Consider the following 25,857-nt stretch of genomic DNA (forward strand, 5'->3'; position numbering starts at 1 on the left):
TTTTTCTTCCATTATCTCGGGATATCTCAGCATTTCTTCCCAAAGACCTGCCAACTAGACTAACTTCATTCTTCTTATTCTTCCTCCTAACAGTTGAACTAGGAGATCTGTTTTTAACTAATGATATTAAAAGGGTAGGAGCAATTCAAGTGTAAGAAAAGAACAAATGATAAGAAAATTATAATACAAAATTATAATAAAATGAAAATATATAATAAACATAATAGTAATATATGTCTCGTTCTAAATTAGAGCTGAAGAACAGAGTATCATATGCACTGGCAAATTCTAACAAATGTTTTTTCTTTAAGAAGAGAGTGCCTGTGATGATGGGGTTTCCAGGGAAGTTGAAAACAGGATTGTTGGGATGGGGTGGTGAATACGTAACACCAGGAAGTAAAGAAAGTATGTCCATAGAAGTATCAAGTTTCAGTTCCTATCACCACAAGCGTCAGAGTTATCAGGATCCTCACTCATTTTACTGGGAGTAAAACCAGAGCTCATAAGTAGAGTTAAGAAACCATTAGGTCAGTTCATCTCCTCAGCTGAAGGAAACACTCTGAGCTCTGTCAACCTTGAAATCTCCAAATCATCCCAATTCCTCTCTTCTCTTGTCCTGCCCTGGTCTTTACTCTCCACCTGCATTGCTGTCACTTAAATTTAGGCCCTCATTACCTAAATTATTACAGTAGACTCGTAACTAGTTGCCAAACCATTCTAGACTAGATGTTTCACTTTTTTTTTCCCCAAAACATATACTTCAGATAGTGTCAATTTCCTGCCCTAACACGTTTGGCAGCTTTCCATCGCCTGTCACATTATTGCTAAACTCTGTAACCTAGCATTTCATACTACCTCTTTGGTTCAGTCTTTTCTCTCTCAATTCCCCTACAAAACCTCAGATTGTAGTCAAATCCCATACTTTCTTGTCTTGTCACTGTTGTATGGACTTTTGTCTCCTAGAGAAAACTCTCCACCAAATCGTTGCCTACCAAATCTTTTTCCCCAGGACAGCTTAAATGCCACTGTTTCCTGGTCACCTCAGCTAACCATAACCTCTCTTCTGAACCCGCATAACAGTGTCTATACTTCTTTATGGCACTTGTTATTTGTTGTCATTGGTGAACTCTGTTCTCCTTAGGGGCAGGCAAAGCAATTTTTTTAATACCTAGACAGACAGTCATTAGAGTATTTGATGTATGTTATGTGTTCAGCAAATTTTTGTTGAATAAGTTATTGAAGTTGTTATATTTCTACTATAAATATGATAATAGAAAACTTATAATTTATAAGAAAGTTATGAAATTAATAATAATGTTCATTTTGATCTCTTTCCAATGCTTTATATGAATTAGAAATGCTTATTTGAAATTGAGTCCCTGTTCATAATAAAAAGAAGATTTTTGTTCACAATTACCATGAGGTTAACTTGTTCCTATTTGTGTCTGTAGATTAAAAAGGCCTAGTTTATCTTCACTGCTTTGAGTAAAATAACTAGCTTTTTTATTGTATACACAGAAATACGGTCAACTTCAAGAATATCTCAATTTTGCGGATTACTTTCAAGATGAGAAGTTTGACTGAATTGTAACACATTTCCTTCAGAGAAGATTTTATAAATTCCTGTAAATGTGAAGATCATGAGTCTTGTTTCTCTGTATCATGTGACATTTATATATTTTATGTATAGGTTCATGGCAAAATATCTTGTGTAAAACATATGTTCATCTTAATTTCCATGAAATGGCACTCTACAGTCTAATAAAACTTTTATCCGCTGTACGTAGAAAACATAAGCTTAATCATTTTAAGTGTATTTTAAAGTTATATAACAATGCCTTTATAACATGTGACTATCAAGTGAACGAGCTGTTCATGCACTGTCAGCTTAATAGAAAAACACTGTATTTAAAACATGTATTTAGACTAACATCTATGCGTATTTATTGCTGAATTCCTGCCCAGATCTGTTTATTACCCTTTTGCAGTATTAAATGATCTTCACTAACATATTTTTTACTACTATCATTATCTAAATCAGTGGGCCATGAAAGAAACCTCAGTGTCTCATTCAATTCAGTTTCCTTGCCTCAGAATCAGACTGTAGTTTACCCATTTCAAGTAGAGGAGTGCTTTTTCTCCTCTTCCAGAGTTTCCCTTACGAATAGATTTCAGGCCTCCAGAGTCTTCCAACCCTCACATTCAGGAATAATTTCATGATATGTATTTTCATGCTTCATAATGTTCTTTCTTTTCCCTATCCAATTTTGTCTACAGGTTAATGATTTAAGATGTATTTTATTTATTTTTATCCATTACTTTTCCCACGTAAGAATTTATGTTCGGACCAGAAGATCTCAGAGAGACAAATTCAGCCAAAAATAGTTTAAAAGCATATTTTGGCATCTGCATTGCTTTGCACATCTAAATTTACCCTTAATATAATAAAGTAAAATGGTTTCAGAGTGAACAAATGGACCATGTCTATTCTGTATCTTTAATTCTTAAAAGTGGTATTCTCATAGGATCCAGTTCCCTGTGGAATTTTATTTATTTATTTATTTTTAATATCTTTATTGGAGTATAATTGCTTTACAATGGTGTGTTAGTTTCTGTTGTATAACAAAGTGAATCAGCTATACATATACATATATCCCCATATCTCCTCCCTCTTGCGTCCCCTGTGGAATTTTAGATACTTGTTTCTTACTTCAAGTGTTGGTTGAACCTAGCTTCATCTGTTATGTGGTTCATGGAATGGACTTCATTACAAACTGCATACATTAAAAATTGCATTTTATTAAGTCCTTACATAGAGATTACTTAATATTTTCTGCAATTAATTTTCCAAAATTATCCCTATTATGATTGTAAACAAAACAGGGAGAAAGAGCTTACAAAGTTGTGAGAATACTGATGCTGATGTTTCATGTGAGGAGTGCATACCTTTTTAAAAGTGTGAAATAGAAATTTCAGTCACATAACTCTATTATTCTTATTTTTCTGTCATATGGAAATAATCCTTAACTATATGAAGCCACAGTTGAAAGTTGAAGTGAGTGTCCAAAAAGATGCAAGGCAGAGTTTAGAGGAAAAGTGATAGTCAAGTGGGAAGGGTGAAGGATCATGAATGATTTGTTACAAAAGAAGTCCAAGAAAAACAAAAGAATGATCTCTAAAGTATCTCTGATGACCCGGGAAGCATCACTTCTCATATGTGACACTACAGACAAGCTTGAGCCAGCTGAAGAGTGAGAGTTCCAACTGAAAGTTTTAAAAATTAATTTATCTATTCTTTTAAATAGCATGCATTTAATTTGTAAAAATGAAAGCACTAATGATTTTAGGGACTTATGATGGCAGCTGACCCAGTTCCTAGGTCAGGCATTGTGTTGGCTTGAAGCATTTTTCCTATTAGAACAGCATTCTGACTGTTGATCAGGAAATGCTAATAGGTAGTTTTGCTGATGTCTGAGGTCACTGCAACCGAGCAAGCTTCTTCAGTAGGTGTTTGGAGAGTACAAGAGGCTTTTATGTACATGATAACACCAAAAGAATGGCAAAGAGACAGGCTGTCAGGAAATGAGAATTAGCATGGATCACGGGGCCAAAAGCAAGTAGTCTAGAAGAAAATAGAAATGTTGAAAAATTAGAGTTAACTTCTGCAGGTATTATGACATACCGTATTATTTTATCATCATCATTGATATCATTGATTCTATATAACAAAAAATAGTTTGTAAACTTATAAATCTCACATGTCTATGAACTTTTTAGATCTGGGCATTTATTACTATAGTGTTAAATGCTTTGTGTTAGGTAGCTATGGATAGTAGAGATGATGAGGAACACAGATGGACAAATAGAAAGGAACTAATGCTTTAAAGAAATCCGTAGCGCTATTACAGAAACTTTAGGGATATAAGAGAGGGAACAGTTCCATAAAAGGGAAAGACAAGGAAAAAAAATGTTTATTTTATTGGCAGCTGTATGTAATTGACCATATTTTCTCACTTGTCTGCTCTCATACTCAGATGAGTAGTTCTATTCACTACTCATTTCTTGGAGGTATTATAGGACTTGCTTAGACTCCAGCATGTTGATTGAGGTGTAATTGCAGCCCTTGAGCTATTTTGGGTATAGTCTGGTTGGTTTCCCTGTAACTCTTTTCGCACTTGATACTGAGGCAGCAAGTCCAGTGGCTAGGAGAGTATAGGTTTGAAATCAGCCTTGAGTTTGAGTCCTGATGTGTTACTTCCTAGTTAGCTTAAATAGTTTAATTTCAATAAGCCTCAGTTTCCTCATTTATAAATGGAGTTAATAATACCTCTCCCTCAGGATTGCTAGTGGATTAAAGGAGATATATGTGAAGTGCTGTGCCTGAAACAGTGACTGTAAATAAACAGTAACTGATGTGAATGGAAATGAGGATGTGGATGATAATGATGTCAGCTTGAAATTAAATGGCTGTAAAGGGTAAATTTGTACAAAAGACAACGTAAAGGAGTGTCCTACAACACTAGAATATAGTATGAAAATGTATTAAATTGTTGCTTGACAAGTTTTTAAGGTGTGTCCTTGCCTAGCTTAGCATTCAAAGTTTATGTCATTTAGGAATAGCGGATTTGACCAAAAATTCTGTTATTAATCAAAACCCGTGTTACTGCAGGACTGTAGAGTGAACAGTAAATTTTAATTTAAATATTGAATTTTTTCTCTTTTATCAAGTATGATTGCTGAATATAAAGTACCGATAGTAATAGAAAGAAGATAATGTCTAATGAATACACCTTTTTAAAAATCAAATATAAAATGATCAAAACTCCTTCACTTTTTAATGACACCTCATGAGAGAGTTCTGCGTTCAAATCTGCATACCTAACAAAGATATATTTCTGCCTTTCTCCATGAGTGGTGAGGAACTTAGCCTTGGAAGGGACAGACAGAAGTATGTTCCAACGAGAAGTAAACAAGTTATATTCCATCAGAATGCACTTGTCCCAAGTTCCAAACTAGCATTCCAGGATTTGTGAAAATAAAATGAACTAATGTAGGCCAGCCTATCGAGAACTAAATTGTAGATAAATCCAGCCTTAAAATGTTTGCATTGATCTTACCCATTCACTTCTATCCACAGCTCAGTTTGAAGCAGGACCGTGTTACTGAGATGCCAGAGTTGGTTTAAATTAACAAAGCCCCATTGCTTGAGACCTCAAATCCAAATGACTTCCAAGTTAGACTACACAGAATATTTACGGACCTGACTATACCAATCTTGTGCTCACCTTAATTTATTCTCCATAATTGATAATAATAAGCAGAATCCAATATACATTTTGAGGTCTTAAAGGTAGGATTATCTGAAGATGAGGGGACAACAGTCTGTGTCAGAGATCTATTTGGTTTGTGTTAGTAAACTTCTTGAAACTCGACTGCTACATAATGATTTTCCTCATTGTATATGTAAATCAGACAGCTATGGAGACCCCAGATCTTGCATTAGGTTTGTCATAGGCAATCTTGTATTTTCAAAGAAATCTTTTTTTTTTTTTTTTTTTCCCTTTCTGGAACTGGTATTGGTAATCTCATCATGGTAAACTATTTTAGTTATTCTTACTGATTTGCTTGTGATCACCCAGATTGACTTATCCAGAGACGTACAAAGCGGGCAGGCAGGTAGACAGACACCCGCCTGTCCTTTAGGAGCTAATGATGTGATTTCCTCTCCTCCCCCTCCTCCCCCTCCTCCCCCTCCTCCCCCTCCTCCCCCTCCTCCCCCCTCCCGCAACGCGCACACACCCTACGTCTCCCTGTGACACTCTTGAACATCTCCTCCGTGCTCACCCAGCTCTGGCTAGGGTGCTCAGGGGTGTCATGGACAACATACTGAAAAATGAAAATGACATCCTCAGGGGGGCGTAACGGAGGTCTGGAAGGGAAAATACATCCCCTGGCCGGGAATTTCTTCAACATTTCGAGCTGATGAAGTAGTCGACTAGAGGTTGGGGAATTTCCCCAGCCTTCTCCCCCGCCCCGGAGCCGAGGCGGAGGCCGAGCTGCGCGCGCCGCCGCCGAGATGCGCAGGGTTTGGGATTCACCTCTTCAGCCGCTGGGAGGCCCTCTGCGTTCCCCTTTCCCCGGCGCCGGCCGCCTTGCTCGCCTGTGCAGTGGCACCCGCCTTCCACCAGGGAGCCTCGGGCGAGCGCTCCCCCCGCCCCCCGCTCCCCCCCCCCCCCCCCCCCCCGCCGCAGCTCGCTGGCTCTCTCTTTCTCCCTCTGTCTCACTCTCTCTCTTTCTCTCCCTCTCCTATCGGAGCACAATGAAAGCCTGTGTATCGCCGTGACTCCGGGCAGCGGAGCCAGTGTCAGCCCAGCGGCGAACAACAGACGGGAAAGAGAAAGGAAAAGACCAGCTACTTTCTTTTCCATCTCTAAAGCGGAGCAATCCAAGAGATAGAACCACATTGCTTATTGCGAGTCCAGACCCTCAGATCCACTGGCCGGGGATGGAATGTACAAAAGTGGACAGAAAAGTGGCTGGACATGACTCGGTGCAATTTGCTGGAAGTTTGTAAGTTTGACCATCGTTTGTAAATTACTCTCGGAGGAGTTTGTCTCTCTTGATACTGTATTAGAATCGAGCCGGGGGTGAGGACTAGGGACGTAAGCGGGAAAGAAAAAAATGTGTTGAAGGATCTCTCTCAGTGGCTAGTGACTTCAGACTGCTTTCATTTAAGGCTGGGACACCTTAGAGGGAATGAGGATTTTACTGGTGATTGGATTAGCTGAAGAAAAAAGCATGGTCCAAAAGTCCAGTTACTGACATTAACAATTGAAAAGCTGCCTCCCGTTCTTTGGGGAGAGGATCACATCCTACAGTCCCCCAAAGGGGAGAAAACACCGGAGCAAAGGGAAAGGGAGGAAAAATTAAAAGCCAAAAGACAGTATCTCTTGATTTTTGTACGTTTTGAACATTGACTTCAAAAAGCTTCTGAAACAGCACTTTTTTTTTTTTTTTAACCTGAGGAAAAGTAAAGGCCGTGGGTTACAGTGACCATGGTAGAAATGGGTTTCTCTGCAGAAACATCCCCATAAAGAATCTTCCAAAACAACTAGGTGAGGGGGAGTCCAGCTCTGTATTAATACCTCTCACAATTCCCTTTGCTGTCTGTTCCTGTCTCTCACTTGACAATCCCTGAATTCTTGCTCTTACCCCCAGATCGTGTGTTTACAAAGTACCTAGTGGCTCTTGTCAGCTTGGTGGGGGGAGAAAAACCCCACTCACTCTGTCCAACTTCTCCAGAGCTGTCAAATGCAATTAGAGTAAGTTGATCAGGGTTTGTTTCCAAATTACCCTCTGCGATTGGTTTCTGTTCTTTCTCCTCACCCTCTTTTACTCACTCCCCTCCCCCATACCTTCTCCACTACTCCCCCCAACCTCTGAAGACCTCTATTCATGTGGCCCTGAACACTGAGCGCACATTGTCAACAGCAGATTTGCCTGCACTAACCAGCCATAGCCTCCTTCCACCTCACCATCCCAGAGGCAGCAATCATTGTGTCCAGTAAGATGGGGGACACAGCGCCCCCGCAGGCCCCCACAGGAGGGTTAGGGGGGGCCCCTGGGGCGGGGCTCCTTGGAGGGGGCTCGGTCACCCCGAGAGTGCACAGTGCCATCGTGGAGCGCCTTCGGGCTCGGATCGCCGTCTGCCGCCAGCACCACCTGAGCTGTGAAGGACGCTACGAACGGGGTAGGGCTGAGAGCTCAGACCGGGAAAGAGAGAGCACCTTGCAGCTCCTGAGCCTCGTACAGCACGGCCAGGGGGCGAGGAAGGCTGGCAAACACACCAAGGCCACTGCCACTGCTGCCACCACTACAGCCCCTCCCCCGCCACCTGCTGCCCCTCCTACAGCCTCCCAAGCAGCAGCGACAGCGGCCCCACCGCCCCCACCAGACTATCACCATCACCACCAGCAGCACCTGCTGAGTAGCAGCAATAATGGTGGCAGCGGTGGGATCGACGGGGAGCAGACACCGGCCTCGACCCCCGCGGACCAGAGGAACTCGGCCCTGATCGCGGTAAGGCACCTGGTTTTCTCCTGATTCTGGCTGTGCTCGTGTGGACTTTGGCGAGGGTAGAGCCGGCCTCGGCCTGATGTAGAGTGGACGGCGGTGCAAAGGGCCGAGATGCCACCTGACTACCTCAAAGGCTACTGGGTGTCTTGTTTGTGAGGTGTTACTAAACCCGTACTCGTCAAGTCCTGCTGGTGTTCATTCATGGGTTTTCCTCCACCTGTAGAGTATTCCTTAAGTGGTAAGAAACTTGAGTTTTCCAGAGTTTGCTCTGGGGTCCAGAGCTTGCAGAAGGATTGGCTACGAGCGGCAAGATCTGAGCCATGGAGGAAGGTCTTGTCTCAGGAAGCCTCCTGCTTTGGCGAGCCAGCACTGATGAGGCCCAGCAAGCCATGCTTAGCCTGAAAGCATTTGTTTAGCAGTGCAGATGACCTTTAGCCAAGCCTTTTCCTTCTTGTCCTATTTCCCCTTCCCTCTTTGAAGTGGCCCCTTCTCCTTGGGTCAGGAATAAGTGGTAATCTCTAGCCGAGCAAGTTCCCTGAGCGTTCCCTCACTCAAAAACAAAAACTTGGGGAAATAGCCCAAAGACTGGTGAGGGAGTGTTTTTACAAGGCCTGCTCCCTGATTTCTTACAGACTCCCCCACTGTCCCCGTCTAGCTTCTTTCCACAGGCACTACAATCAGATAGTACCCACTTACAGCCTTCACTAAAATGGGCAGGCGCAAAGGGGCTGTTTCCATGCTGTCATCCTAGAAAGTGCCTTGTCTTCAGCCATTCCTGGTGACAGGACATCCAACTTGAAAGTTGTGATTAGGTTTCTGGCTGGAATTTCTTCCTCAGAGGTATAGACACACCTCATCCCAGAGGGGGTAGCCCTTGACTCATTGGTTCTTGGTGCTAGTGCTGGTCAGGTGACTGCCCGCCGTGTGCCGGGTTTCCCCCCAAAGCTGCTGGGCCCATAGCCTCAGGGTAGAAGGTGGAGCCCTGCCCTGCAGCCCTGCAGCCCTGCAGCCCTGCAAGCTTCCTCCATTTCTGAGTTCTGTGGGGATTCGGAAGTCCTGTGTCCGCTCACAGCACAGCTCCAGTTTGCCCAGGCCAGCCCTAATGAAAGTCAGCAACAGGAAATGGCCATGCAAGCTGAAACGTCCTCAAAAAGCCCAGAGGAGAGGAAGGCACTGGGTTGAACTCCTTCTCCAAGGGAGCTTGAGAAGCTCTAGGGAGAGGACATCCTCCAGCCAGGCCCCTAGGATGCTTCTCTGTGGCTCCTCCTTATCCCTGGCCTGGGTCTGTGATGGTTGAAGTTTCCAGAAAGTCTGGGGGCTGGATTGGTGCTGTTCTATTCCACCACACATTTTGCTTGAGATGCCTAGAACTGCAACTTCCTGGCGCCAACTCCAGACGAAAGATAACTGCTAACAGTTAAACTGCCCAATGTTTGTTGTTTTATCCTTGGATACAGTTAGCCTGTGGGGTTATATTAGTGCTTCAAGGCCTAATTTCCTTTCCCTTCCACCTGCTCTATCCCCACCTCTCCCTGGAATTCCCTAGGACAGCAATGAGAGTTTGTTTCGTGAAAGAGACATGTTGAGGTAAAGGGGGGCGGGGCGGGTAAAGAATCACTCAAATGGAGGGAAGAATGAGGTTTGTATGTGAGTGTGTGTGTCCCTGGCATCTGCAGCCAAAAGCATCTAAATGCCTTGATTGTCCCCAGTAAATTTATAATCTGTCTGCAAGTCTCCCAATAATACCGCCTTGTGTGCTTCACAGTGTCCTGGTAAGTGTTTCTGGGGGTGATACAGGGAACCAGGCGCCCAGCCTTCTCAGTGGAGAAGACAGATCTCTGTCCTGGGTGCCAAGATTGGATGTGGCCTTCACATCCCAGCCGCTGCAAGGAAGGTGTCTGCTTATGGCCTCGTTCTTTTGGTTTTTGCTTTTCTCCCACTTGGAAGGAAGATGAGGCTGCCTCTTTTTCCTGGGGGCTTGGGGATGTGGTTATTGTAACTTTACGACGATAGGAATATCCATGCTGGGAGGAAGTGAGAGCACCATGTCTGGCCTTTCCCGACTGGAGGCTTACTGCTGCAAAAGGCAAAGGTGGCTGCTCCTTCACTCCTGTTCTAAAAGGGAATCTGCTTTCTCTCCCCTGACTACCAATCATCTCCTGAACATCCCCTTAGAGGAGCTCCCTCCCCGAGTGCCGAGAAGACTGATGAGAGGTGCAGTGTGAGTTAGGAGTAAAAAGTCCAGTTTATTTCCGATGGTGGCTTTTCACTGCAAACCTGTGCCATTGCAAGGGTTGATCCACCACCCCCCTTTTGGTTATTGGAAATTCCCTTCTCCATTTTAGCTTCTAAATTTGGTGCTCTGTTACTCAGCATGGTACTCAGAGATGGTGATGCAAGTACTGTATTAACCTGATAACATTGTGTCCGAAGGGAGGCCTGGGCATTTGGGAGTGATTCACTAAGCCTGTTAAATCTGCAGGTCTCACTTCGCTCAGGATCCTCTTATTTTCAGAAACACCATCCATTTAAAGGGGCCTTTGCGCAGAATGGGTGTCAGAATTCTTTCTTAATACTGTGTCCATAACTAGATTTATTTCTGTCTGGGTGTGTTGAAGGTATCCCTTTAATAGTTAATTCGTATGCCCCAAGTGGCCATAAATGTCCTTTGGAGAAAAAGAGAGAATATTGATCATCTAAAATCGAATATGCACGGTGTCCTCAGATGAAAGCCCTGTGTCCTGCATACCTGCTAGTACAATGCCTTGTATATAGTCAGTAATATTTGAATGAGGGTGGAAAGAGAACTTCTGTTCTGTGGGATAGTGCTGTCTTTGAGGGGTGTGATACTACAAGAAATATATAATGTCTGAGATTTTCAATAGCCTGAGTTTCAAGAACAAGAAATAACCTCCAAGCTGGTTCTAATTCTGTCCACATTGGGAGCCTAATTCTGCAGCCCTTACTCAGCCAGTTTCTTCATTTAACTCAAGTGCAAGTTCAGGGGAAGCCCCATTACTGCAGAGATTGCAGGAACAGGGCCTTTAAAGAGGGCCTGGATTGTAAGGGTTTAAGCAGATCTGCATTTCTAACCACTTGGAGCAGGCTTTAGGCACTAAATCATTTTCTGGTGAAGTATGTTTGCATCTTTGAATGAACTGTGAAACTGAATAATTGCTGGTCCATGGAACAGAAAGGTTTAGAGCTTCCGTGGTGCATTATTAATCTTTCCCTTTTGCCTGAGACAAGCTCTTTTTCTGTTGCTTAGACTGTGTTGCTAGGCTGGATAGATAAGTGGTTCTAAGTCATCTTTGGCTTCAGAGATTATCTTTTCTCTAATGTAGTGTGGAGGAAAGAAAACAGATCAGACAAGGAGACTGCATCCTCGGCCTGTGCCTGCTTGATCACTAACAAGCTGGGTGACCTAGGACAAGTTACTTAGCAGTCATGTGTAAAACAGAACAATAATGCTGCCCTAGCTCGTTGAGAAAGCCAATGAATGTGTGTTTCTGAATAGGCTTTGGAAAAAAATTAAGCACTGCAGAAATGCAAGGCATTATTACTAGTATTACTAATAATAAACTACTAGACAACAAATCATAATACCAGTTTTTCCAGGGATTAAAAGTGTACTTAAGCTTTCAGTTGTCTGTTTTAAATGGTGAAATAGCTTTTATTGTAAATAGAGGGGTTGGTATTTCAAATTCAGTGCTGTCAAGATAAGACTGAGCTATCAGAGTATTTAAGTGTTCCTGAAGGTCCCAGGAAATCCTAGTGAAAATGTGCAACGGTGTGAAAGTGTTTAGGGTCTTTTACAGGCCCCTGCACAGACCTGAGCAGCTTTGGAAAGGTGTGTCCCCCGGCGTGTGTCAGGAATATTAGAAAAGTAGTTTGCACAAATGACATGGGAAAGTTAACTATTTTGTCAACAATAGTCTAAAATGTTAATTGTTAGCTTAAGAAAGTCAAACCAGTTAAATCATTGCCAGAGTCCCCTGGTTATTTTTAACTGATAATAATCAAGTTTCCAATTGACAGTTCAAAATTTGAGGGCTGTAGGGTGGGTGTGGGGCTGAAAACAGAAACAATTCATTGGCCAGGGCTGGGTGACTGCAGCTGTCCATGTGGTAAATATCCTCCGTGGGACAGCGATAGGAGTGTTTACATTGTTTATATGTGCAGCCATCATTTCCTTAAAAACTGACCTATTTTTGTTCTGTTTTCCAGAACAAAGTAATAAAGGGGGAGTTCTTATCTATCCAGAACCTTCGTACTACTTCTTTCCAGTAAAGATAATTGTGAGATCTCACAAAGGCAAAAGAGTTCAAGTGGAGAGAGAAGTTGGTACACTCCTTTATCAAAAATGGGTAGAAAGCTTGTTTTGACAGCCAAGTAATGTTATTATGTCACCCAAGAGGTCTTGCTTGTTTAGGTCAATGTTTATTTATAGAAGGCATCTGCTTTCTTTGAAATAATGTCTTTGCTAGGTGATGCTTATCAAATTTTTCTCAACCTTAAAGTTTAGTGTGGTATGGCTCCCCTCTGCCAGTAAACCTTTTGTTAAGTACCAAGACAAACATGGGTGTCCAAATGTTCTTAGGCATAACAAATATGACTGAAAGAGTGGCCTTGGTTAGCTGTTTTTGTTTTTATTGTTGTTGTGTGTGTTTGTTTTTAGCACTGCTGTTTAATCTCAAAAAGCTTAGAAGGAAATTTGAAAAAAATCATCCAGTTCTGTTATGCATGGCAGCTAAACCATTCCGAGTGGCTTCTACTACTTCCTTGTACTTTAATCCAGTCCCTTTTATATGATCATAGGCAGGATCATGTTTAATGAAAACAATTCTAAATTCTTTCTTCTGCATTTTCATTATAATTTCCCTTATACTTTAACAGGTTCTGTGGGAGAATAGAGAAATACAGCTAAAGACCTAGTCCCTTCTTACTTACAGGCTAGTCGTCAATCAAGACCACATGGACACAGTAAAAGTACTTAACTAGGTAGAATGGACCAAAACTGATATAGAAAGTCAGAGGGAGAGAGGAATAAATATTTATTGAGCCCTAGAATGTCAAGGCACTTTTATTGTATACTTTATGTAATGCTTAAAAAAAAAAAAAAAAAAGGAGAGAGAGAGATGAGTAAGCAATATTTGGCTATTTTACAGATAAGGAAACTGGGGCTTAGAGATTTAGTAAATGGAAGAATTTCATGCATAGATTTTCGAGTTTGACCCGTGTTTGATCCCTCCTTCACACCTACCAGCTGTATGAGATTGGGGAAATAATTTTCTTTTTGGGCATTAGTATGTTCATCTGTAAAATAAAGCTAATATTCTTTAGTGTAGTGCCTGAGACATAGCGGGTACTCAAAACATGAGTGCTGTTAGTAGCTGGTAGGAGAGAAAGTCAAACCCAGGCCAGGCAGCACTTTTTGGAGAATGTGGGTCCCCAGCAGGCCTGGGAGGAGCAAGAGAGAAGGTGGAATGAGGAGTGGGGCTGCCGGGTGCCAATGTGGGTGAACCTTGGGTGTCTGGGGACAGAGGGTGGAGCCTGGCTGACACTGTGGTCGCGTGTGAGCAGTGAGGGGAACACGTGAGGCCGATCCACCTCCTGGAGGGTCCGGAACTCTGGCAAGAGTGTATCAGAAGCCCTGGGAAATGTTCGAGCGAGGAAGGCTCAGAGGAGTCAGCGTCTGTGAAGCAATAATAATCCTTCATATACTTGAAGACAAGTATTACGTTTCCCCTCCAGCAGCCTCTTCTCATTGCGCACTGCCTAAGTGTTCTGTATTACCTATCTTCAAGTCCCTTGAGCTGCTTAACGCCTTGCTATTTACACACTTCTCCCATTCACTGTGAGTTATATACAGCGTGACATGGCCTTTGGCATTGAAAGGAGATGGTTTTAAAAGCACAGTCGCTAGACGCAGAAGAGAAACTAAAAGAAGCAGAACCAACTACACCTCTCTTCTTGGGCTGGCTAGGCCTTCCAGTGCAAATAAGAATTTCCCCCGTGGGTAAAAGTGGGTTCTCTTGATGTTCAACTGATCTTCCCAACAAATGAGTTTATTAACTTGGAAAAGGTCTTTTCATTAAAACAAAAAAAATATCATGAGCAGAAATTTATGAGAAGCTGTGAGCCCAGATAGTCTTTGAGATTTACTTGCTTTCTTCCTTGCTTTTTAATTACAGGTGGGTTACAGATCTTTTACTCGCCCTAAGGTCAGTCAGATACCGGTTTCCCCTATTTGGTCCATGTTCACAGGGCACAGGGAAGGAGGGCTCCTATGGAGTAGATGGCTGAGGGAAAAAGTCAAAAACTCCTTCCCTCCCTGATTCGAGGCAGGATGCTGGGATACTGACCATAGCTGGAGTGGCTCTCCATCTTCGGCTCCTAGCTCTGACCCTTTCCTATACATATCTAAGGGACAGGTGTGAAAGAGTGAAAGCTGTTCTTTTTCCTTGGAGAGGGGATGAAGAGAGAGGTTCATATATCCTCCACAAGGCTTGAAGAAGACTAGAGAGTCGGGCCCTACCACAAGCAAATTGCCAAAGGAATGGCTAAGAAATGGGCAGATAGCAGTATTTGACATGCACTGTGGTCTCTGTGGGTCTTAATGGTTTTAGCAAAAGTTCTGAAATTTCATATCAAGGTTGTGGACATGGGTGCTTTTTCGAGTTTGGGGAAATTATCCATGAAGTCAATAAAGAATCATCGTGCAGCTAATCTATGCCAAGAGAATGAATGTATCCATGATGAGCGATTTGATATAGCCTCTGTCTTCTTGGAATTTACAGTTTGAAAGGTGTGTGGGTGTGGTTGGAAACAGAAGTGTTAAAGTCAGCTTGAGGTGGCAAGACATCGTAGCACTTAAGAACCTGGGGTTAGGGTGAGACTACCTGGTTTCAAATCACAGCTCTACAACTTACTAGCTGTGTCTTCTTGGTTAATTTAATTAAACTCTCCAGCCTCAGTTTTCTCACCTGTAAAATGGAATGATAGTGATATAACTAACTACTTCCTGGCACCTAGAAGAGGCTCAATACACTTTAGATGTGAGATGATAATTTATTATTAAATTATTATTTAATTTATTATTAATGTGAGAAGTGACGTAGTCAAGTCAGATTCGTGGTTTTCCCAGCTCAGAATTCTATCCCCAAAAAGATGTCAGGGATATTTTATGCAAGGGATGACTTTTCTCTTTATATTTATTTAAAATGGTTAGTGAAGTATACCATATTACCCAGTATATCCATACTATCCCTAAGTAGTTTACTATGGAGATGCTGTCTGGGATGGGTTTACATTTCTATGAAATGGGTTGAATAGTGTCCTTCTCCAGAACAGGATCAATTAATATCTCTTCCATTCCTGGGATTCTAGGACTCCTAATCTAGAACTTGACTAGAGGGAGTGTTTATTTGACTCCTTACTTCTTCTTGAATAAAGGCTGGGTTTCCATTTAGTTGCCCAGGGAGTGTGTTGTAGACTCTGTGGGTAAATGAGAAATTTAGACTATTGAGAATTTGGAATGATTAGAATGGAATAGTCCAAATTTACCAATTTAACTGAATTATTAATTCATACTGACGAATAATTCTTAAGTGAATCTGGTCACAGAGTCGCAAAGAGTTAGCAGTTCCCTGCTGTGGAGATTTAAATGTATGCTTTTGAAAGCCAGGTCCCTTGCTCGAGTTGCCAGGGAATCAGTTCTCTTCACTGCAACCGCACACAAACAGGCGGCACGAATTTGCCCTCTTCCCAACCCCGACCTGGAGCATGTTGAAAATTTCAAGCCTTGATGTGGGTCTTAGCTTGGAATCTCTTCTTTGCTCAGTACCTCCTCAAGTGTGACTTTCCATAAGAAACACGAGGAAAATGCTGCCAAGGTTTCAAAGCGAGTTTCTGTGAGGATAATTCTTAATCAAAAGCACAGTGTTTCTATGAAGAAGTGACAGGATTAGAATGAGCATAATCTTGTTCTTGGTGGATGATATTTGGATAAGGACGGATTTCTTGGTTCTAACTCAGAGCAAAGAATGTAGTCAAAACTTTTTTGGTAGTTTCTTTATTCTCCATCATTTAAACTTACATTCCCCTCCTCCTCTTGAAGGATAATATTCTGAGGAAATGTAGAATCAAACTCGTGTTGGGTTTGTTTTGTTTTATATTGTTTTTAACAGTGTTCTTGCTTCCGGAGTCACGGCTGGTTCCTATGTTAATATAGAATCATTAACATTGTCGTTTTAAAAGTTCTCTTTTGTCAGAAATGTGGTTCAGTTTTCCAGCACACTAATAACTCTCACCCACATGAAGCCCAACACCTTGAATTCCTCACTGTACAACAAGCTTCTTTTCAGGTAGTTCTGAAGGATTTGAACAGAAAGTTAATTACATGTCTTTTTCTTTTTTTTTTTTTTCCCCAGAAAATTTACTTAAGGCCAAAGTTTCCTTCAACTGCTAATAACTTACCAGGGGTTTGTTGGATACACAGTATAATCTCTTAGAGTCATGGTAACCAGGGTGCAAAGAAGTGGCTTAATTGAATACAATGTGTACTGTACTGTGTCTTTGGAATGATGATTGCCACACTTCGGTGTACACTGCTCATTTCTGGAGGTCTCTGGAGTCTAAATTATGTAAAAATAAAAACATTCTCTGGCTGAGCAGCTGAGAAACTAATTTTTCGTTGTTGTTCACCTAAGTAGGCCCATACTTGCTAAACCGGCAAAGGCTTGCACATTTGATTGCCACACTGCACCATGTAATTTCAGACAGCAAAACCTGTGTGCTGGTGGTATTATCCCATTTGGTTGTTTCACAGAGGTGTTGAAAAAGAGCAAAGTACAGACATAAGGGTAAACAGGAAAGAGCAGTGGTCCTTCTGACAGAAACACGGGGCAGAGGCGATAGATCAGGAAAGTTTGCACCCAAGTCCTGTAGCCATTGCACCAACGAGAGCTTCCTTTTCTCGCTTAGATTCTTTGCATGTGCATCTGTTTGCAGGCTCATTCCCCCGGAGAGAGATTCTGAGCTGTCTTTGTGCTAAATTAAACATTAGTTTTCTCCTTGGGAACCTGATCTTCCAAAGACTAGGCAACAGTATCTTTCCGAGCGAGCTCTCAGCTCCCTCAGGAAGAGGCTAGCTCAGGAGCTTTCTCACCTCCACTGTCTGCTTCGCTGGTGTTGAGTGTGTGCTGCATGTGAATGTTTTGCCTAACCAGGTCTAGAAGCCCTTAGAGCAAGGACTTGTACTCTTATTTTTGGTATAATGCAGGAGGACCCATGCTGTCTTAGAATGTATTAAATGGAAATGATCAGAGCAACACCCAGATCATGGAAGATTTCAGCCACCCATGGGAAGGAGTTTCCTTTGCTCACTGCCCACCAAATTCCAAACCCACAGCAATGAAAGAAGGAGTATGTGGCAAAATAGAAGCCATCTCATTTCTGACATTCTGATCTCCGTCCTTCCCATCCCCTAAGAGGGCTAGTTCATATTGATCTAAAAATAGGCACCATTCTATCAATTTATACAGTCTCATGAACCCTTAGAGAGAAAACAGATCAAACCTGTTTCTCATAGGTGAAAAAAATTAAACTCCATTTAAAAGCAAACACTCCAAGTTCCCATAGCAATAGAGGTAGAACTAGAACCCAAGTTTTCTGACATCTATTCCAGGTTATAAAAAGTAGTCCTTTTTAATAAATCTATAAAAAGAACAGTTAAGGACAATGTAGGATTTATATTAGTTTTGATAGTAGAAGGAGCATGGAGTTTAGAGCCTATGGTAAGCTGTTTTTTATTTTTTTTAATTTAATTTTATTTTTTTTTTAACATCTTTATTGGAGTAAGTTGCTTTTTAAATGATCACAATGATTCCTTCCATCCCACACGCCCCTTTGTAATGTGACTTTACCACTCCTCCCATTGAAAAGTGGATGCTATTTCTCCCCAGTGAACCTTGAGTAGCCTTGTGACTTGTTTTAACCAAAAGTGTATGACAGAAATGGCGTTGTGCTACTTCTGAGGATGGGCTTTAAGAAGCTCTCTTAGACATAAAATTTGTTAAGGGTAAGTCTTAAGTGTTCTCCCATAAACAAACAAACAAGTAAGTAAGTGAATAAAAATAAAGAGGACAGGAGAAAACTTTGGGAAGTGACGGATATGTTTTTGGCCTTGATGGTGGTGCTGGTTTTCTGGGTGTATGCTTATCCCCAAACTCATTGAGTTGTATACATTAAATACGTACAGCTCTTTATATGTCAATCATACCTCAGTAAAATGGTTAAATAAAAAAGCCGTCTTGGGACACTGAGACCACAATATAATGAAGCTGGTCTAGCCAACTGGAGGATGAATGTCCACATGCTGAGAACCAAGGTACCCCTGCCTCTAACCAGCACCAACTGCCAACACGAGAGCGAGGCCACCTTGGACCAGCCAATCCTCCAACTCAGCGGAGCCAGACGAGTGAATGAGTTCAGGTGGAATCAGCAGAGGAACTGCCGAGCCGACCTAGAGAATCATGGGAAATAGTGCATAGTTTTAGCTTAGCAGAGGTTGACTGAATCAAAGCCAGAAAACCTTAGCGTAGAAGACAGTTCCGCCTCTTTAGGTGTGTTACCTCAGGACTGGTTACCTAACATCTTTGAAGACTCATTTTCTGCTTTTCGTGATGGTAGAAACTGTCTTAAAATGTTGTGAGGATTATATGAGATAATACGTAAAAGAACCTAGCGTGTTGTCTGGCACATGGTGGAGCTTAACAAACATTAGTTTCCTTGCTTTGTCCTTTGTCTCTTCTCGCTGTGTTATAATTCAACCCCCCCCCCCCCGCCCCACCACCTTTATCATCTCACTTTCACTTCATGGGCATCAGTGTTCTCATAGGCTTCCCCAGCTCACTGTTCCTCTGAACAATTTATTTTTTCCCTCCTGCATGATGGCCTGGTGCTGTCATTCCTCCTAACTACCAAATTTCCAGCATTCCTGTTATGCTCCAGGGAACACGTCTGCCTTCGGTAGTCTACCCTTAAAATAGAAAAGGGTTAACCTCATAAAGATGTCACTCCCCTTGTACTGTTATGCTGCCCTTGGGAGAGTCAAACAGCATAGCAAATATATATGGGCAATGTAATTGCCTTCGATCTTCTAGGTCACAGAAGACTTTGCTAGCGAGTACGGCATCTGGGGGAAAGTAAGCATATTCTGTCTTGAAGAGCAGACTTTCTAACGTCTATCCCTGTTATTGTTTTTGTTTTTGTGTTTTTTTGGGAGCAGATTACTCTAAGTGCCTCATTTTTTCCATTTTACACTTCACAATAAATGAATAAACAAATAAAGATGGAGCGATATAGTGATACTATATTATACTTCAAATACTTATTAGTGATAATAAGAGAGTACTGGCCTGGGAACTGGATGTTGAAGGGCCCAGTGCTCCCACTGATACCAACTAGTAGCAACTTAGTCAAATTCTTTTACCTCCCTGGTGCTTACTTTCCTTCTTGGAAAAACAATGAGGGGCACTTGGTGAGTGGTTTGGCCCACCTCTGAGGCCCCTTTTGGGTTGATACACTTTGAATAAGTTCCCTGATATTTTGCTTCTGTTTTTCAGCCTTCAATCTCGACTTAAATATATCTGCTAGGAAGAATGGAAAGAAGGAGATGTGACAAGAGTGGGAATGTTTTGTTTTGTTTTTTAGAGGAAGTGCTAGTGAGGAGGGTCTGAAGTAATCTTGGAAACAAGGTCTAGCCAGCTGGGGCAGAGGGCGAGGGCACAGCCATGTTAATTGCTTAGCACCCTTCCTAGAAGTAATGAGCAAATCACTCCATATCTGACCCTATTTGATGGGGTTTAGGGTTCCAGTATGAGGAAAACAGTTGTAGGACTAGAGTTTGATTCATTAAAGTGACTTTGGGGGTAAGCACTGATTTTTTTTTCCCCAGATCTCCCAACTACACTTGCAACATTTTTGTGGGTAAAGAAGTTTTCCAATCCAGTCCCCCAGTGAAATAATTACATGAAATATAAAATATAAACCAAAAAGAAAAATATTCTTGTAGAGCCTTCCTTCCTCAGGAATTGACTAGTCTTTTAGCTGTATACATCGGTCTCTCCATCTGTTTGTCTCTCTTTTATATACATATAACAATTGGAAAGTGCAGATTAACGGATGGGGTTTTATATGTGCCACCACTTCATTTTTTAAACGTGTTTCCGCTTTAAACGGGAACTACAAAAGAGAGTCACTGAGAAATTGGCCTGGAGGAGGGGAATTCAATCCACTACCTCTTTTCGGCCCCCCCCTTATCACTGAACCCCTAAACAGAGAGTGTAATCACCTATTTCCCAAGGGCAGCCCTAAGCCCTTAAAACTCAGATCTGTTTAAGGATTTAATAGAACTGGAAAAAAGAAATGCACAGGATCTGCTCCAAATCAACAAAGGAAAATTTACCCAACCAAATATTCAATCTAGAAAATTTCTTTGATAGCACAATCCCTTCCTTCCCTATCTCTTGATTTAGTTAGAGCACAGATCTTCAAATTGCATCTTTACGACTCCTAGAATCTTGGGGGTCAGTGGATCACATCTTAGGCTCCGGACCAGCCCAGTGCATTTTCTTTCACAAAGCAAGATAACTAGCAGGAAGCCAGAAGGGGCATTTGGTTGTGGTTGTCATTTATTTTGTTTCAAAGGGTAGACACACTCAGCTTCACTGTTAGATTAGAGCCAGAGAGATGGTGACATTTTCCCTAGTAACTTCTAAACTCTTTAGCTTTTCTTCTAAGATTTTTTTGATTCTTAGATGAAAATGCTTGATATTATGTTTTACAACATGGCTTTTCTTTTTAAAAATACTAAGATAAAGGAAGTCGTGTTGCCTTTCTTTTCCAATAGAATGGGTCTTACTTTTGCTTAGAAAATGTGCCCCAGATTTCCCATTATATATGCACACATGCACTTACACACACTCTTTGTTTACCATGGTTATTTTTAGTATATATAGTAAAGTATTATTAGTAAATAGAGACACAAGTTGATTATATGGGTGACTTTACAGAGAAAATAGAAGGGAGGAGATGTGTTAAAGAGTATGGGAAAGATCCGTTTTAAAGGCAGTTGCTCCAGAAGACAAGAGTATGCCAAATTGCAGAAAGTAGGAAAGAGAACATTGTATCCCAGTGGTTAAGTGTGGAGTGACAGGAGACCTCCATTCTGGTCCAAGCTTAACTGCTAACTAACAGGGTGACCTTGGGACCAGTCAGTCCTCCTTTGTTTCTTAGTGTCTCCATCTGCAACCCCAAATGTTTGGATTCCTCAGCACTTTGCTTGGCTGGATTATTCTTGACACACAGGATTTGGCTCATATATCACCTCCTTTGAGAGACCTCCCTGGCTGCTCTAACTAATGTAGACATGCATGATTGATCTCTTTTTCTCTCTCGTTTTCCCCTATCACTTTACCCCTTTATAGAGGTTTTGTTGTCTTCGTAAGTTTTATCACTGAGTTTATGTTGATTCCTTATTTATTTGTGCATTTCCTATCTTTCCCCACTGGGATGTAAGCTCCATGAGACCAGAGACCTTGTCAGTCTTGTGCACCACATGTATCCCAGCCCGGAGAAGTTCCTGGAACATTTTGGATCCACAGTAAATGTTTGTTGAGTGAATGACTAGATCAATGGCTTTTAAGCTGGAGATATTTTATGAGTCCTTCAGGGATGAAAGTAGGAAAGAGAGATGGAGGACCATGTAATGGGCTTCCAAGGTCTCCACCTCCTGTTTAATTATGGGTATATTATGTATATATGTGTATATATTATGTATATAATGTGTATATTATGTATGTATGTATACATAATTATATATATTATATAATATATGCACATATATTTGTAATACAGACATATGATTATAAACTTAGTAAGAGATATATAAAGCATATATAACATATATATAAACACTAGTTTTTAATTACACTAAGGCATATGTGCATATCTATATTATATATAATATATATAAAGGTATATCTATAGATATACATATGGAATATAGATATATGCCTTAGTGTGATTGAAAACATGGTTCCAGTGCTACAATTATTTGAAAGATACAGGGGCATGATAATCTCTTAAGATTGTTCCCAGATTGAAATTCTAAAGCCCAGTATCTCATAAGTAGAAAATATTGGTGTAAGGAAAAGGATGATAAGATAGAAGTTACACATGTCGAGTGCCTACTGTATGCTGGGTCCTGTGTCAGGCCCTTGGACCACACAGGAGAGACAAGGCTCCTGCTGGATGGAGTTTATATTTTAATGGGGAGGGGCGTAGGGACAGAGAGTAAACAAACAAATAAAGGAATGAGATCAATTTAACTAGTGATACAGTAATGCATAGCTCTTTGTTCCTTAAGGTGGCTGATTGGAGATTGATTTGGGTTGATTAAAAGGAGGCAAACACTCTGGGAAGTGGAAAGTGATAACCCTAAACAAACAGTTACCCTCAGAGCTCAAAGATGGGCTCCTTTGCCAGTGCCTGCTGTGAGCCTGGACAGCTGCCGGCATAGTGGTACTCCCGGTCCAGGCCGTGTGCTGCTTTGACCAGTCTGTGTAAGATGCTGGTTCTGATGCTTCTAAAGAGGAGGGTGGCCATGTCAGTACCTTCTGTTCCTTGGAGCTATTGTGATCATTTTGTTAGAAGTCACTGAGGTTTGAGAATTAAGGAGAAATGGCTGAAAGGCTCCTTTTGAGGAAAAGAAGACTGTCACCTGCCTTTAGCCGTAGAAACAGGAAAGAGATGGTCAGGAAATTTGCACCAGGACCATAAGGAGGCGGAGGCATAGCAGGCTCTCAGGAGGCAGGCAGAAGCGGTAACTGGCGTTTGCAATAGTCATCATAATGTCATCCTACATGTACAAAGCCCATGTAGTCCTCACAGAAACCCTGTGCTGTAAATAAGGTGACTGTAGCTTTTTTATTCTAATTAGGAGAAACAAAGTCGGAGCAGCTGAGAAATGCTAATAATATCTTACTTTTGAATAGCAAATTTGCAGTTTATCGAATGTGTATACACAAGTTATCTCCGTTTGTTCTCTGGGGTATTATTATACCCATTTTAGAGACTGCTAAGAGGCTCGAACTGGCCTGTACTAACCCCACTAGTGAGCAGAGCCGTCCTGACCCCTGGGCTCTGCAAGGCTCACAGCTGGCAGAGTGGAGTAGCTGGGCCCCAAATGCACCACTGAATTTGCATCTAAGATGAGGACATTGACTGTCTTGAGCTCCCAGAAGCACACCCACACATATTTTGAAGCAATGACTCGGCTAGAAAGAATGGCAATCATGAATGGAATGAGGATGTCAGACACCCAAGGCACATCAAATCTAGAATAAGGGAGGCTGGAAAACGAGTCTTTTTTTTTTTCTTTTTTTTAATTCATTAATTTGTAAGAATACAAGTCTAGGTGAGAAAACTTTTTTAATTTATGAAAGCCTACACTTCGCTACCTTTATTTCTTATGAGTCTAGTGAGTCAACCCGCAGGTCTGGGGAGAGAGGGCTCCAAGGTTGTTATGAAGAGAAACTTGAATCAAAGAAGCAGATTCATCTCTAAAACCAAGATTGGTCTAAGTTTTTCTCCTTGCTGTTGCTTATTTTGGATGCAGATCTTAGATGGGGCTTAGGGGAGAGACCTGCAGCTCTTTGCTGAACAGTGATTTTGCATACACTCAGATCCAGGTTGAATGTATATTTTATGTTGGTGGGTGTCTTCTCACTACCTGGAGAAAATATAGGAGTTCATAATTGGTAGGATTTTTGCTTCAAGGTGGAGAAGTGCCTTATTTATCTTTGTATTTCCACTATTACAATAGTGTCAGATATCTTGTAAGCAAGCATTTGGTAAATGTTTGTTAAACTAAACTGTGGAGAGCATGCATTTTTAAAGGACCCAACCTTTTATATTTCTGTGACTAAATGTACCATGCACCAACTGTGAAACATTGATCTTTAAGGTATTCGTTTGGTTCAACATTTTTTAATCACGTTTATTAAGTGTTTAACATAGCAGGCACTCTTCTAAGTGTTTTTTTGAGTACTAACCCATGTTTCCTCATAATCACATGATGAAATAAGTAGGTATGATCTTATTTCCATTAGACAGATGAGGAGGTTGAGGCATGAAATAAAGGGACAGTCCAGGACACTCATTCATGCACGTGGAGTCGGGGTTTGAACGGACTGGATTATGCTACTGCCATGTATCTAGTCATGGTTTCCAACTGCATCTAGGAGAAGGTAATTATAGGCAATGTCAGACTCTAGCTCACACATGATTCAGACCTGAGTTTGGAGGCCATGTGCAACAAGACATTTGAATGTGAATAACAATTAGAACTAACTCGTTGTGTAAAATGAAGATAGAATTCTGAATGAACGCCTACAGGCCACAGATTATTCTTTGAGACAGTTCAGTTGCCATTCTCCTGTTTTTTAAGAGTAGAAAGTGCTTGAACATGTAGGATCTGTGAGTGACAAATATGTTTCAATTTGCACGCTGGAGAGGTTGGTAGCAGTCACCTGGAGGGCTGCATAGAGGATTCTAAGGCAATATCCAAGCTCAGCGGGAAAGAGGGCCATGGTGGTTCATTACTGACATCTTCAGGATTGAGGAATCCAAACCTGGAGGATCTTTTTTTTTTTTTTTTTTTTTTTATTTTTATTTTTATTTTTATTTTTTTATTTATGGCTGTGTTGGGTCTTCGTTTCTGTGCTAGGGCTTTCTCTAGTTGTGGCAAGCGGGGGCCACTCTTTATCGCGGTGCGCGGACCTCTCACCATCGTGGCCTCTCTTGTTGCGGAGCACAGGCTCCAGACGCGCAGGCTCACTAATTGTGGCACACGGGCCCAGTTGCTCCGCGGCATGTGGGATCTTCCCAGACCAGGGCTCGAACCCGTGTCCCCCGCATTGGCAGGCAGATTCTCAACCACTGCGCCACCAGGGAAGCCCACCTGGAGGATCTTGAATGTAGATTCCTTATGAAATATGAATTCTTCCCATGGAGGAATGTATCAAGACCTGATTACACTGTGAGTGGGGCCTTTACAGAATGAATTTAGGCTTATGTAAGTTCATTGTGTCTTAAAGACAGGTGAGTTCCTTGAAGACATTATAAGCTCTGCTCTGTCTTGAGAGCTCAGATAAAGTGACTGAGGCTTTTTCAGTATCTTGTAAGGTGCAGTGCAAACTCAGCTGCGCTTCTTCCCTGACTTGCAGTTGTATTACCCCCAATCGCCTCTGACATGGAAATTCTGGATATACCATTGCTCACGATCAGTACTCTGAAGGAAATCCATTTTTGGTTGAAGTGGAGACAAAAACAATGTAGAAATGGGCAAATAAGGCCCTAAACATAAGTGAGATCACTGAAACTTTCTTTTGGGAATCAAATCCTGCTGTAGTTGCTTTTAAAACCTTTTTAAATAGCCAATTTGTGTTGAGCTATTATGTTCAGCCCATAGTAGGCTTCGGGAATGGAGTGGTTCTGTGGTCTCTTGGAAAGTAATTTCATTTTATCAATAACTTCCTTTGATCCTAGAAGATAAGGGATGTAGCATCTTGAGTTTGTGAACTCCCTGAATTTAATGTAGAATTTTGGGTGATGGCGTACACGCATTTTCCATGTGGACCCGTTCCATAGCTTTGTCAGATTCTTTAAGGATTCAAAGGGCCAAAGAACCTGAAGCCGAGGCTTGTGGTGATGGGA

General features: G+C 41.6%; 2 protein-coding genes across 7 annotated transcripts in view; both read left to right on the plus strand.

The window, feature by feature from the left end:
* The window catches only part of CCDC82 (coiled-coil domain containing 82), a 29,942-nt gene extending 27,493 nt beyond the window's left edge, over positions 1–2,449 (plus strand). For all 6 annotated transcript variants that reach the window (XM_061202666.1, XM_061202667.1, XM_061202662.1 and 3 more), the window contains one exon: positions 1,519–2,449. In XM_061202666.1, coding sequence (XP_061058649.1) covers positions 1,519–1,584 — 66 coding nt within the window. In that variant the 3' untranslated portion in view covers positions 1,585–2,449. The remainder of the gene's footprint in view (positions 1–1,518) is intronic.
* A 3,860-nt stretch (positions 2,450–6,309) lies between these two features.
* The window catches only part of MAML2 (mastermind like transcriptional coactivator 2), a 358,500-nt gene continuing 338,952 nt past the window's right edge, over positions 6,310–25,857 (plus strand). The window contains exon 1 of the mRNA XM_061204034.1: positions 6,310–8,079. Within this exon, the coding sequence (XP_061060017.1) occupies positions 7,570–8,079 (510 nt within the window). The 5' untranslated portion in view covers positions 6,310–7,569. The remainder of the gene's footprint in view (positions 8,080–25,857) is intronic.

The sequence above is a fragment of the Eubalaena glacialis genome, chromosome 10 (assembly GCF_028564815.1).
Source record: "Eubalaena glacialis isolate mEubGla1 chromosome 10, mEubGla1.1.hap2.+ XY, whole genome shotgun sequence".
Classification (NCBI taxonomy): Eukaryota; Metazoa; Chordata; class Mammalia; order Artiodactyla; family Balaenidae; genus Eubalaena; species Eubalaena glacialis.